At 32.7% G+C, this 12,043-nt stretch overlaps 1 protein-coding gene across 1 annotated transcript; it reads right to left on the bottom strand.

Annotated features, from left to right (window-relative positions):
* Positions 1–8,629: 8,629 nt before the first annotated feature.
* On the bottom strand, positions 8,630–11,103 carry LOC120773049. Its single transcript, XM_040101980.1, has 4 exons — positions 10,885–11,103; positions 10,402–10,490; positions 10,094–10,229; positions 8,630–8,694 (listed from the first exon to the last, which is right to left on the bottom strand). Exons 1-4 carry the CDS (start codon positions 11,045–11,047, stop codon positions 8,630–8,632), a joined length of 453 nt encoding a protein of 150 aa, XP_039957914.1. The 5' UTR covers positions 11,048–11,103.
* Between the last annotated feature and the right edge of the window lie 940 nt (positions 11,104–12,043).

The raw sequence follows: 12,043 nt of genomic DNA, 5'->3' as shown, positions 1-12,043 counted from the left end.
GAACCAGTAGGTCCATCGAACACTGACCGAATAGATCACGTCCAGCACGGAGTGAAAGAAATATAGCAGCCGTAGCTGGGAGTGTACACGAACTCCATGGAGAGTCGATTCGGCGCCGTTTGCACCAACTCGGACTGACATATGGAACCGCTTGGCGCATTCTATGTCGAGATCTTAACTTGAAAGCGTACAAAATACAGCTCGTGCAAGAACTGAAGCGACTTCGCTTTACTCTATGGGCGCTTGAAAAGTTCCAGAAGATCCGAAGTTTTCGAGCCAAATTTAGTTCAGCGATGAGGCCATTTTCTGGCTCAATGGGTATGTAGACAAGAAAAATTGCCGCATTCGGAACGAAGACTTACCTGAAGAGATTCAAGAGCTGCCATTTCATCCAGAACAAAAGGTTTGATGGGGTTTGTGAGCTGAAATGGAATCATCGGTACATATTTCTTCAAAAAGTAAGCCGTTTGGAACGAATCGTCAATGGTGAGCGTTATCGCACCTTTATAACCGACTATTTGATGTCTGAAATTGATGCTCGAGATCAGCGACATTTAGTTTCAACAACACAGCGTCACTTCTCAACACATTGCATCAATCAATGGATTTATTGAGGGAACACTTCGGTGAGTAGATAATTTCAGGTTTTGGGCCGGTCGATTGGGCGCCAAGATCGTGGCATATCCCACTATAGACTTTTTGCTGTCGGAATATGTTAAGTCTAAAGGCTTTGCGGCCAAGACCGCTTCGATGCAGAGGTTGTAGCAAAACATTACGCGTGTTAGTCGTCAGTTACCAGGCGAAATTCTCGAACGAGTCATCGAAAATTAGACTCAATGTTTGAAAGAGATAATCTTCAAAAAATAAATGCCAAATAATATTCTTTTGAATGATAATAAATATTCCCAAATAAATTTCAAGTTTATGTGATTTTTCTTTAAAAAAACTTGGGAACATAGAAATGGATCGCACTTTGCTTGGTACGGTTCATACTATGCATAAGCCGTTACATACGAGTCGGATCTGCATAAGGATCGACACACATGCAGGAAATGCAGAGAAGTAGGACATAGGGAGGCGCTGGAATACCTCCTATGTCTCTTCCTGCATTATCTATAGGACCAGACAGAGATATCAGGTCGCTCTTAATGTTCGCAAAAAATCCTGACATACTGTGTGAGGAATACTTTACCTCACAATTAAACAGAACCTCCATCTGACATGATTAAAGACCAGTAAGTCTACGTATGACGTAACGGGCGACTATTATAACCTAACCTAAACTACGTACTGGCCATAAGCTCTTACTTCATGTACCATGTAATCCTGAAATTTGCTGTGTTATGATATAGAGCTGCTGTCTCTCTCATATCTGCGCTCTTGCTTGCTTTTTTGATGGTTACTCATTAGATTGCTCTCTGCTCAGATTTTGCACCCAAAGGTGACAGCTTTCGAAGACGGTGTGCTTTTTCTTACTTCTAATTAATGGACAAAATCGTCTTTAATTGATCCAAATGTTAGTAAACTTTTATGCACCGAAGAAGTTCAGTGTTTTAGAGGCGCTTCTCTAAGTTTTTACCATTCGCATGGGTGTGACTCAGGTTGCGGAAGCTCAGTTGTGAAATTAGCTAAGGCTGGGAAACAAGAGTGTTAAAGGAACCAGAAATATTCAATACCAACAATATTTGGTAAAAAGCTAGTTTAGAAAAAAGTAAAGAAGCATATGAATCCTAGGATTGCCACACAATTTCGCAACATAACTTTAAATGCAACATAATGTAATTAACATTTACGGTTGGTATAAATATAGTTATGTAAATGAAAATCCGAAAAATTATTTACTAAGCTCTTCTAACACCCACGCACACAATTTTAACATTTTCGCAGCGATTGGATTATACTGGCTTACACATAAGCCCATACACGTACTCTAGCATACTTTTATGCGCAATAAGTTAGTTCAATTTGTCGCCAAGCCAAGCAGTATGTAACGCCAGCATTCACATATGCCGTACTCGAAAGTTGTGATCACCTGCCTGCTGGAGAGGGAGCGAGGGTGCTTAACAAAATGGCGCCTCAACGCTTAAGCCTTCAAGTATTCCATCACACATACATGAGCCTAAAATGACGCATTTACACCGAGCAGTCGAGTTAAAGAAATATGATGTGCAAATACATAAAATCTCATATCCACCCACACACTCAACTCATGCACACGATTTCTCTTGCGCCCACCGCAAGCGCTTTTCTTCGCCTTGGTGGTATTTCAACTTTTTAACAAAAATATTAGATTACAAGTAATTGTGTGGCAGTAAGCAACATTCATGCTGATATATATGCATGAAAACCGATTTCCTTCTTTCGCACACTATTAACAGCAATATTCATGTACCCACAATGCAACCTGTACGTGATTGGCTTGGCTTGGCTGGTGAACGTGTGGCAAATTGTTTTTAATGCAATAAACCATTTTTGCTTGCCTCCTCAACTCCATAACTCGATTGTGGGTAGATGAGTTATGAATATACATATATAGATATGTATATATTTTTATGAATTGCAGGGAGTGTATGTATATAAAGAAAGAAAAAAAAATTGTTTAACATTTGCGAAACATTCTTTATTGTAATGAAATAACTGTAATTTGAGTGAGAAATTTTGAATTTGATTTTCTTCATTACTCACTCAAATATGATTAAGGACTATAATGAAAATTTAAGCCAAGATTTTAGTTCAATAATACTAAACTTACTTTAGTATTCTGCTACAGCTTCCTACCTTATATAACTATGCTCTCTATTTATACTATATTTTGCGATTTACACTCTTATGTAGAGCTTGCAGGCAATCTGCCAGCTCTGTATCAATTTATTTGGTCCACTTTACCCTTGCCCTATTTGCCAATAATTTTTTGCTCATTATTTACCCAAAGGCTTTTAGTGGTGGCACACTCATTAGCTATTTTAGCGAGCACATGCACGACAAAAATAAGCGAAGAACAATATTTACCAAACAATAACAATTTGAAATTCGACATAAATACAGCACAATAGATTTTATAAGCATTAAACGTTTTGTTAGCGCTCACAGGATTGCCAGGATAGCCAGGACAGTGCTGACGTGCTAATTCATTGCAACTCACATGCCTCATTAGCTTCGCATAAATATTATGCGCTATTGTTGGCCATATATACACAAATGCATAAATTATTATCGCATTCACAGGCTTTAGTCGAAAACTCGCTATTATTATGAAAGGACATGCAACGAATGCGGAGTTAATGTGCCTAGCTGTGAGGGTATCAATGGTTGCGAAAATGTGCGGGATTGGTGGTTGGATACAGCATAGTTAATTGTTAAGCAAATATGGAAAAATGTGTGATGAACAGACGTAATCGTGCGATTACAAATTGTAACTATTTGCTTCGGTTGGGTTAGGCCGTAGGATTGATCCAAAAATCGACGGATCTCACCTGGACAGATATATGTCCTTTATGTTAGCCCAAAACTCATTCCAGTGCTTATATTTCACATAAGCCGGTAATGGAGGAGAAGCTCTGGTTGTTAACCAGCGCTTGCCGAGCTCATTGGAGATTCATAGGTCCAGCTTTAGAACACAAGCGGTCATCGGTAAGCCGAACCGGTTTCAATTAGCTGTAAATGGAGTAATGGTGCACTTCCTAGCAAGCTCATCAGCTTTGCAGTTGCCTGCGAATCTGTTGTGACCGGGCACCTATACCAGACTAATATGGAAAAAAGCTTGAAACTATTGTTAATGAGGTCATGTATCCCTTAACAAGTTGTGAGCGCACAGTTAGTGAGTTCGAAGCCGGCTATCAAAGTGAGTGCACGCCGCTCTGGAGGAGACTGCAGTCCCAAGCAGTATATTTACCGTTATCTTGATGGCAGCCACCTCAGCTTGAAAGACGATAGAGTGGTTACAGGTAGCCTGAAGCAAGAGTTGATGGAGAGCTTCCGACAGAAATCTACACTTCTTACCCCAATCTATCCGTGAAAAAGTTCAATGCACCAGGTGTGTGAGCAAGGTCGGAACCGCTAGAATTTGATTTAGAAGATACAAAAACCTCAAAAACGACTAAAAAATATCAGACGGTCTATAAATATTTCTGTGATTTCGAATACAACTCAGAATGCCAAGAGCCATTGTCCTCTTTTTATAAAAGGACGTCACAATCGTCTTGTCAGATAAACAATTTAGTCTAGTAGAAACATTTGAATTCACAAGCACAGAAAAAAATGTTCCCGTGCCAGTGAGACAAAGAAGCGCCCGAGGTGACAAGAATATTGCGGCCACTAGCGCATCATTTGAGCAAGACCCAAATCAGTCTCTCACAAGTCGTTCTCAGGCTTTGTACATCTCTGTAAAGTCGTTGTGGAGAATTTTGCAAAAAAATCTTGGCCTACATCCTTACAAGATCAAATTGGCGCGAGAACTGAAGCCGCTTGACCACCATAATCGTGGTTTTTTTCATAAAAAAAATTACTACACGGTGGAAGTAGCTATGAAAATTTAAATATATATGTGACCTGGTCTACGAAAAGGGGGCTAACGTGCGAAAACTAGTTTTCTGGGAAAAGCTGTTAAAAATAATCGTCAGTTTCTCGTTATCTCATTAATTGTTCTTGACACCTAAGCCCCCTTTTCGTGGACCAGGTCACATATGTATATACATAAAGTCATGTTGGTCCGTCCGTCTGTTAATACACGTACCAGTCCTTCAGATTTTGAGATATCGATCTGAAACTTTGCACCCTTCTTCTTCTCACCAAGAACCTGCTCATTTGTCGGAACAGCCCATATCGGACTATCACAGCACGAACGCTCATATGGAATGTGTTTTTTGTTTTAAGTGAGATCTTCATAAATTATGCTGGGCTATTGTCCAAAACAACGGCGCAATCTCCGAAGAGGGTTCTGTTCGAGTCACTATAGTTCTTGTAAGAAATTGTTTGTATTTAGGAAGGTTATTATAGGTTAGGTGCAACCGAAGTTCATGTTTTTTCTTCTTCTTTTTCTTTATACCGAAAATATAAAAAAATCTGAGAGGAAATCCTGTATATAACTCGCCACTCCTTTTCTAGCGTACCAAAATTCCAAATGGACACTGATTTAGCTGCTGATGACAACAGCTGAGCTTTTCATATTTACAAAGTGCTAGCAGCAACTGACAGCATCGAAAAGGTAATCAGCAAATTTATCCTTTAAGTAAATAAGCTTAATAAAGTGTGGAACATAAAAGTCTAAGAGACTTCCACGCTGACATTCTTCAAAATGTCATGAAAGCAATTTCAGTTAATTTTGCAGAAATTTTAATAATAACATTACAACAATTTATGCACAAGATGGCAGAGCTGCGCAGAAAAAAGTAACAAAGAAAATACGAATTTTGCGCGATTGCCTTAGAAAGTGACGAGAAATTAAAAAATGAGGAAATTTCGCAAGCATTTTTCGAAGATGGCGACACAGCTGTAGCGACAAACACCCAGCAACACATTGTAGCAACGCTACAACAACAATGAGGAAGCATACAAATATGATATATTGCAGAAGGGGGACGAAAGCGAAGGAAGAGCATTCTAAATAAGCTTAAAAAAGCATAAATAATAACAACAAAGAGCTGCTAAGGAACAACAACGGCTGGCAGAAGCCATTCACAAGCTGGCGAAATTTCGCAATAACGATAATGAAGTGAGCGAGGGACGTTGGCGCTGAGAGCGATATTTGCAATCATAAAAATTTAGCAATTTTTCAGCAAAAAATGTGCAACAACAAAAGCGGGCAACTCAAAAAGGCGCACATAATAAACATAAAAGTAACAACATTAACAGAAATAACAAAAGCAACAACTGTGTGCCGCTATGAAGCAGCTCATCAATATTGCGTAAATAAAATGAAATTTACTTCACTGTGTGTGTCTGTGTGTAGGTATGCAAATGCGATGGCATGCACAGTAAGCAGTTATGAAGCGGCATAACAATAAGCGCGGCAACAACAAGCAATAAGCCATAATGCTAACAACAAGCTGACATATAAAATTATTGAATATTTCCGCTTTCAGGCAATTTAGCATACGCACACATACTTACATATCTGCAGCGTTGTACAAAATTTGCCATACATTTTCCAATAGAAATTTCATATGAGAGAAAAATATACTCAACCCTAGCCTACTTTTGGGCGTTTGCGGTAGGTTGGTTACGTTTTATGATGTACCTATAAAATCCAGGCATGTGCGCCTAAAAGTATGTATGTTAATACATGTTTCTCACATAGAAATGCTTTGAAAAGTATGCTGTGACCAAGAATGCCTGCGCTCGGCTTGTGTCCAAGGAAGCTGACAGTTAGAGACGAAGTTAGATAATTTTGTCTAAGGGATAAATTAAATTTTTCTTTTGGATTTCTCAATGTCACATAATAATGAGGTTAGGTTTATATATAAGAGAGGATTTAAAAGCTAACGATACTGGACGAATACTACTAAGGAATTATTAAGGGAGTTAACGGTCTATACAAAATGTTTAATTTAAGAGACTGGTCCTGACCATTTAGATTCATTATGTGTCTTGCCTTATTTTGTTTTTTACTTTTATAATCTTTTTTAAATTATTTCTTTATTTTTCTAACCTTTTCTAAATTCACGATATTTACATTTAATTTTTTTGTGAATTTTGCTTTTTTATTTTTATTTATTTTTTGTTGTTTTTGTTATCTATCTCCTATTTATATCGTTTACTGGCCATTCTGCGTATTTATGTGCACATTAAACATCCAGCTTGTTATAGTTTTTGTTGTTGTATAGCTTTTTACTTTTGTTGCCTTCTGGCTTATTTAAATTAGAAAATAAATTCCATTTTAGTTTATTTCAATTTCAGTGAATTGTTACTGTGGCAACTGCACATTTTAGATTATCTAAGCTACCAGCTGGCCAATCTGCATATCTATATCGACATATGTATGTCTACATGTGTGCTTGTGTGTGTCTATTTGTATATCGTTGTGGTATAAACGAGAATTTTGTATTGTGTCCGCAGGATATTGAATGAAATGTGTGCATGCGAATAACGGGAGAAATATGAATACGCTCATTGTATAAATAATACCGTTAACCAGGCGTATAAAGATACACATATGTACATAAATTTTTACTGAGCACGCTGGTAGTGATATCTAATACTTATGCAAGATAAATTGATTAAATATGTATACTAAATTCTTTTTTTTCGGGAAAAATATAACAAATTTTCTTTGTTTCATTACAAATAAAAAAAAATTTATTTTAATTTAACTTAACTGAATTTAATTTAATTCAATTTAATTTAATTTAATTTAATTTAATTTAATTTGATTTAATTTAATTTAATTTAATTTAATTTTTAATTTAATTTAATTTAATTTAATTTAATTTTAATTTAATTTTTTTATTTGATTTAGTTTAATTTCATTTCAGAAAATTTTTATTTAATTTAAAATAATTGAATTTTAATTTCATTTTAATTTGAATTTTAATTTTGAATTTTAATTATAATTTTAATTTAATTTAATTTTAAATTTTGTTTAATATAATATAATTTAATTTTAATTTTTTAATTTTATTTTACTTTTTATTTTATTTTATTTTACTTTCTACTTTTTTGTAATTTTCCTACAATCCTTAAAGGACCTTCACAATTTTTCAATTTATTCCTGCATCATCTCATATATGCGACCACCGCCACATACAATAGCCGGAGAATAATGACTTTGGCAAAAATATAAAACTTAAAATACAACAATAAGCGTCTAGACGTTAGAACTATGCAGCACAAAATGACTGCTGGAGGCGGCAAAAAAAGACGCAGGCAATGTGGCAGCTGCTGGGCGCTCAACTAGCAGCACTTCGGCTGTAAGAAACGATGATGTTGCCAGTCAACCAAAACATATGTTTGTTCATTTTGTTGTAAATGAGGAAGGAGATTGTTGCATGCATGCTGGTATGTGTTTCAATGTATGCTCACATACCTTGATTGATATACCTTTTTGGTGTATTTGTATACCTAGCTGTTTTTGTTGTTGTTCCTGCAGGAAATGCATGCCTATATGCCCGTTGTACATTGTTGTATTTATAAATTGCCTCAAGTTCATAGTTCAACGGCGGTGACATTTCATAAATTGCATGCAACAGAAACGTGCTCCTGAGTGCCGAGCACGACTTTGGCTTTAAGTTGTCGTAAATTTCTAACAGCACGCTGTAAATGCACTTTTGCGTTATTTGCTCTATATGCATATAGTATATGTAATATTGGTATGATTTTTGATTTTTGAAGATTTTTATAATTTTTAGGGAGTGTAAAAAACTTAAAAATTAAATTAGATTAATCAAAATTCTAAGAAATTTAGTACAATCTTTTTTTAATAAGTTTAAATATTTTCAAATATTTTTTTTATATTTTTTAACTTTAGCCGCAAAAAATTTCGTTAGTACAATATCTCTTAAAAAAACTAATACACATAATTTTTATTGACATTTTTTTATAAATATTAAATTTTTTAACTCAGCTGCAGGATTTAAACTCACACACACACATACATACATACATATGCATTTGAAGAGCTTTCTTCATTTCTTGCTCACTTATTGGATAAGAGCTCGCAGCAATATATGAATATAATATACAGCACTGCCAAATCTAAAACTGAAAATTTAAATTTTAGTATCAAAAAATTCTTTGCATTTTCTTATTAAAAATTTTTCATTAAAGTAAGAAATTTAATCACCGAAAATTTTGCTTCGGAACATCGAAAAAATGTTTGTCATTAATTCTGAAATTTTTTTTCAAATATTTTTTTAATAATTTTTTTTTATCAAAATTTAGTTTGAATAGAAACAGATGTAATTTTTATAATATGTATAAAATATATGATTTTTTTTCCATAAATCTTTCTTCCAAAATTTAATTTTAATAATAAAATTTCATATTTTAATAATAAATTAAATTTACTTTTAATAAAAACGCAATTTTTTTATATTTTTTTATCAAACAGTTTTTTGCCATAATTTATTAAATTTGTTTTTAACAAAAACACAATTTTCTTTACATATTTTTTGTTAAAAATTTTTTACCAAAATTTAATTAGAATAAAATTTATTTCAAATTAAAGTTTTTAAAAAAAATTAAATTTATTTTAAGTAAAATTTTTGAATAAAATTGCATAAAATTTATTTTAAACAAAATTTTTTAATTAAATTAAATTAATTTAATTTTTTAATAATATTTGTGTTTTTATTAATTTCAAATTTTAATAAAATTGAATAAAATTTATTTCAAACTAAATTTTTTAATAAAATTAAATTTATTTTCAGTAAATTAAAGAAAACCATTTTTTTACGAAATACAAAAAAATTATTAAAAACATTGTGTTTATATTACAAGTAAATTTAATTGTTTTTTAAATTAATTTCAAATTTTATTCTAATTAAATTTTGATAAGAAAAGTTTCACAAAAAAAAGATTTGTTTTTATAAAAAATGAATTTATTTAATAAATTTTATGATTTTTTTTAAATTTTTTTTTACAAAAATTTAATTAGAATAAAATTTATTTCAAACTATTGCTTTTTTAATAAAATTAAATTTATTTTCAGTAAATAAAAAAAAAACTTTTTTTTACCAATTACAAAAAAATTATTTTAAGAAAAGTGTGTTTATATTACAAGTAAATTTAATTTTTATTAAAAAAATTAACTTAAAATGAATTTTATTCTAATTAAATTTTGGTAAAAAAGTTTGACAAAAAAAATTAAAAAAAAAAAATTGTTTTTATAAAAATCGGAAATTTATTTAATAAATTTTAGGATTTTTGTTTGAAATTTTTTGTATGAAAAAAGCGAACTTTTTTTAAATAGTTTTTTATTTCAAAAACAAAGAATTTTTATAATAATAATAATAACAAAATTTCACTTGAGTAATAGATATATGTAAAAATAATTTTTCACCAATTTTTGTTTTTTTGTATAATTTTATTATAAAATCTCTATTAGCTTTTTCTTTACCATGTGTCTTTAAAGTGTATTTGATTTATAAATTTCACTCACCCAGCGATATTGTGTAGTACGCCTTAACAAACGCGTTCGCTTCTGTTCTGAAGCAGCTGACAGTAAATAAAATTAGCAGAAGGAATACTTCAACATATTTGAAGCGCAAAAAGTTCACAAGCATGTTGGTGTTGCACTAAATTAAAAAAAAAAAACTAATTAAATATAGTTTAAAAGTATTATAAATTTATACCATCAACGTGTCCAGAAATCATAACAATTTCTATGTGCTACACTTTTTCATCTTCTACCATCACAGTATATATATAAGAAATGGTTAAGGCAAACTAAGTCTGAAACGTACTTACGTCATTAATTGCTTTGAGTAGTATAAATGAGGCTCCAGTGCGTAGTAAATCGCCAAACAGCGCATTGAAGTGAAAGTCAACGGGTATAGCTGCGGCACGAAATTGGAAAATGAAATAAGCGATAGATTTTAATTACTAAACTCAATTAAGGCAAAGTTCTTTATAACACACGGTAGATAAGTTAAAAGTATCATGCCATACTTCAACGACAGATGTCGCGCTTATATTGTTTAACTTCAAATATTTCACAGGAGGCACAATTTTATGATATTTTCAGAATTATAACGCATATTCAAAAAACAAGAGAATTTTTAAAACATACAGCTCATGGCATAAGAAATATATTTCATGACACATTCAAAAACAGCAAAATAACATATTCTTTTGAGATGTAGTATACCTTTAGGCGACAATTCCAAATGTATTTATTTTTAAAAATGTTTGTGTCACATCTTTATTTTCAAATCAATGTAACTTACTCACTCTTCACATATCTAATTAAAGGCGTATCACAACGTCGCGGTTCCGTCGACTCCAAACTCGCATGCACCAGGAGCACCAAGGCATGAACTGAAGCGCAAAATGCCCAAAATCCTATGCTCGTGTAGGCCAAAGCCAAAGCCGTATCCTCAGTGGAATAGGACATTACAACTGACAATTTTGCAACGTCAGACTCTATTAAATATTAAAAACTATTCCTGTTTTTCCAGTGCGTGTGATTAGTGAGAGCTGGCGACCTTTTTTTTTGGAATTTTGAGTAAAAATTTTGCGGCAATATTTAATTTTGTTTGTAAATAAAGTGGAATGTGTTTTTGAAAATTTTTAGAAGTCATTTTGACACTTTTGTTTCATGAGTGTGCTACCTGAAAATATTTTCAGTTTGAGTTGGGAAGTGTTTACAACGTGAAAAAATACTTTTTAGATAAAAGGGAGTGACAAGGATTTTATGTGAAAAATTATTTTAAACTATTTTCGAAACCCAGAAATTTTACATGATATCATTAAGCCAGTGGTTATAATAAACGAAACATAGAAGACTGCATAGCAGCTTCAAATCCCACATGTAGATATATATACATACATATGAGAATTCCTCTTTTTTGACCGCTCATTCAAATATTCTAGTGTTGTTTTTGAAATTTGTAGAGAAGGTTACTACGGTCTAAGAAAGAAGAAATTTTTTTATTGTATAAATTATCGATCAACTTTAGATTGGAAGATCTCTATAAAGGACATTTCTAAAACACATTGATACAATATAACTGAAAGTGAGTATTGCCTTATTTAGAAAAAAATACTGTTTGACTCTGTTAAAAAGTTGAAAAACTTGGTACTCATCCTTGATAGAAAACTATCATGGAAGCCTAATTTTGAGGAGAGGCTGGGGAAGATATTGGCTGCTTTATATTATTGTAAAGGAGACAGTAGGAAGCGGTGGAGTCTCTCATCAAAAGTGTATTATAAAATCTATGAGTTTTTACGAACCCGGCGAATTAGCTGGAATGGATGTAGCTATTCTGGGACGTTGTGTCGATATGCGATGATCTTTTTGATCCATACCTAGGAATTCTAGCTATCACCATGGACAAGCATCTATTGGCCATACAAGTAGGATTATTCATGGATTCACAAGTAATCCGCT

This window comes from Bactrocera tryoni, chromosome 3 (assembly GCF_016617805.1).
Source record: "Bactrocera tryoni isolate S06 chromosome 3, CSIRO_BtryS06_freeze2, whole genome shotgun sequence".
NCBI lineage: Eukaryota > Metazoa > Arthropoda > Insecta > Diptera > Tephritidae > Bactrocera > Bactrocera tryoni.
The sequence above is the reverse complement of the archived record's forward strand: the minus strand, read 5'-3'. Positions and strand labels throughout refer to the sequence as shown.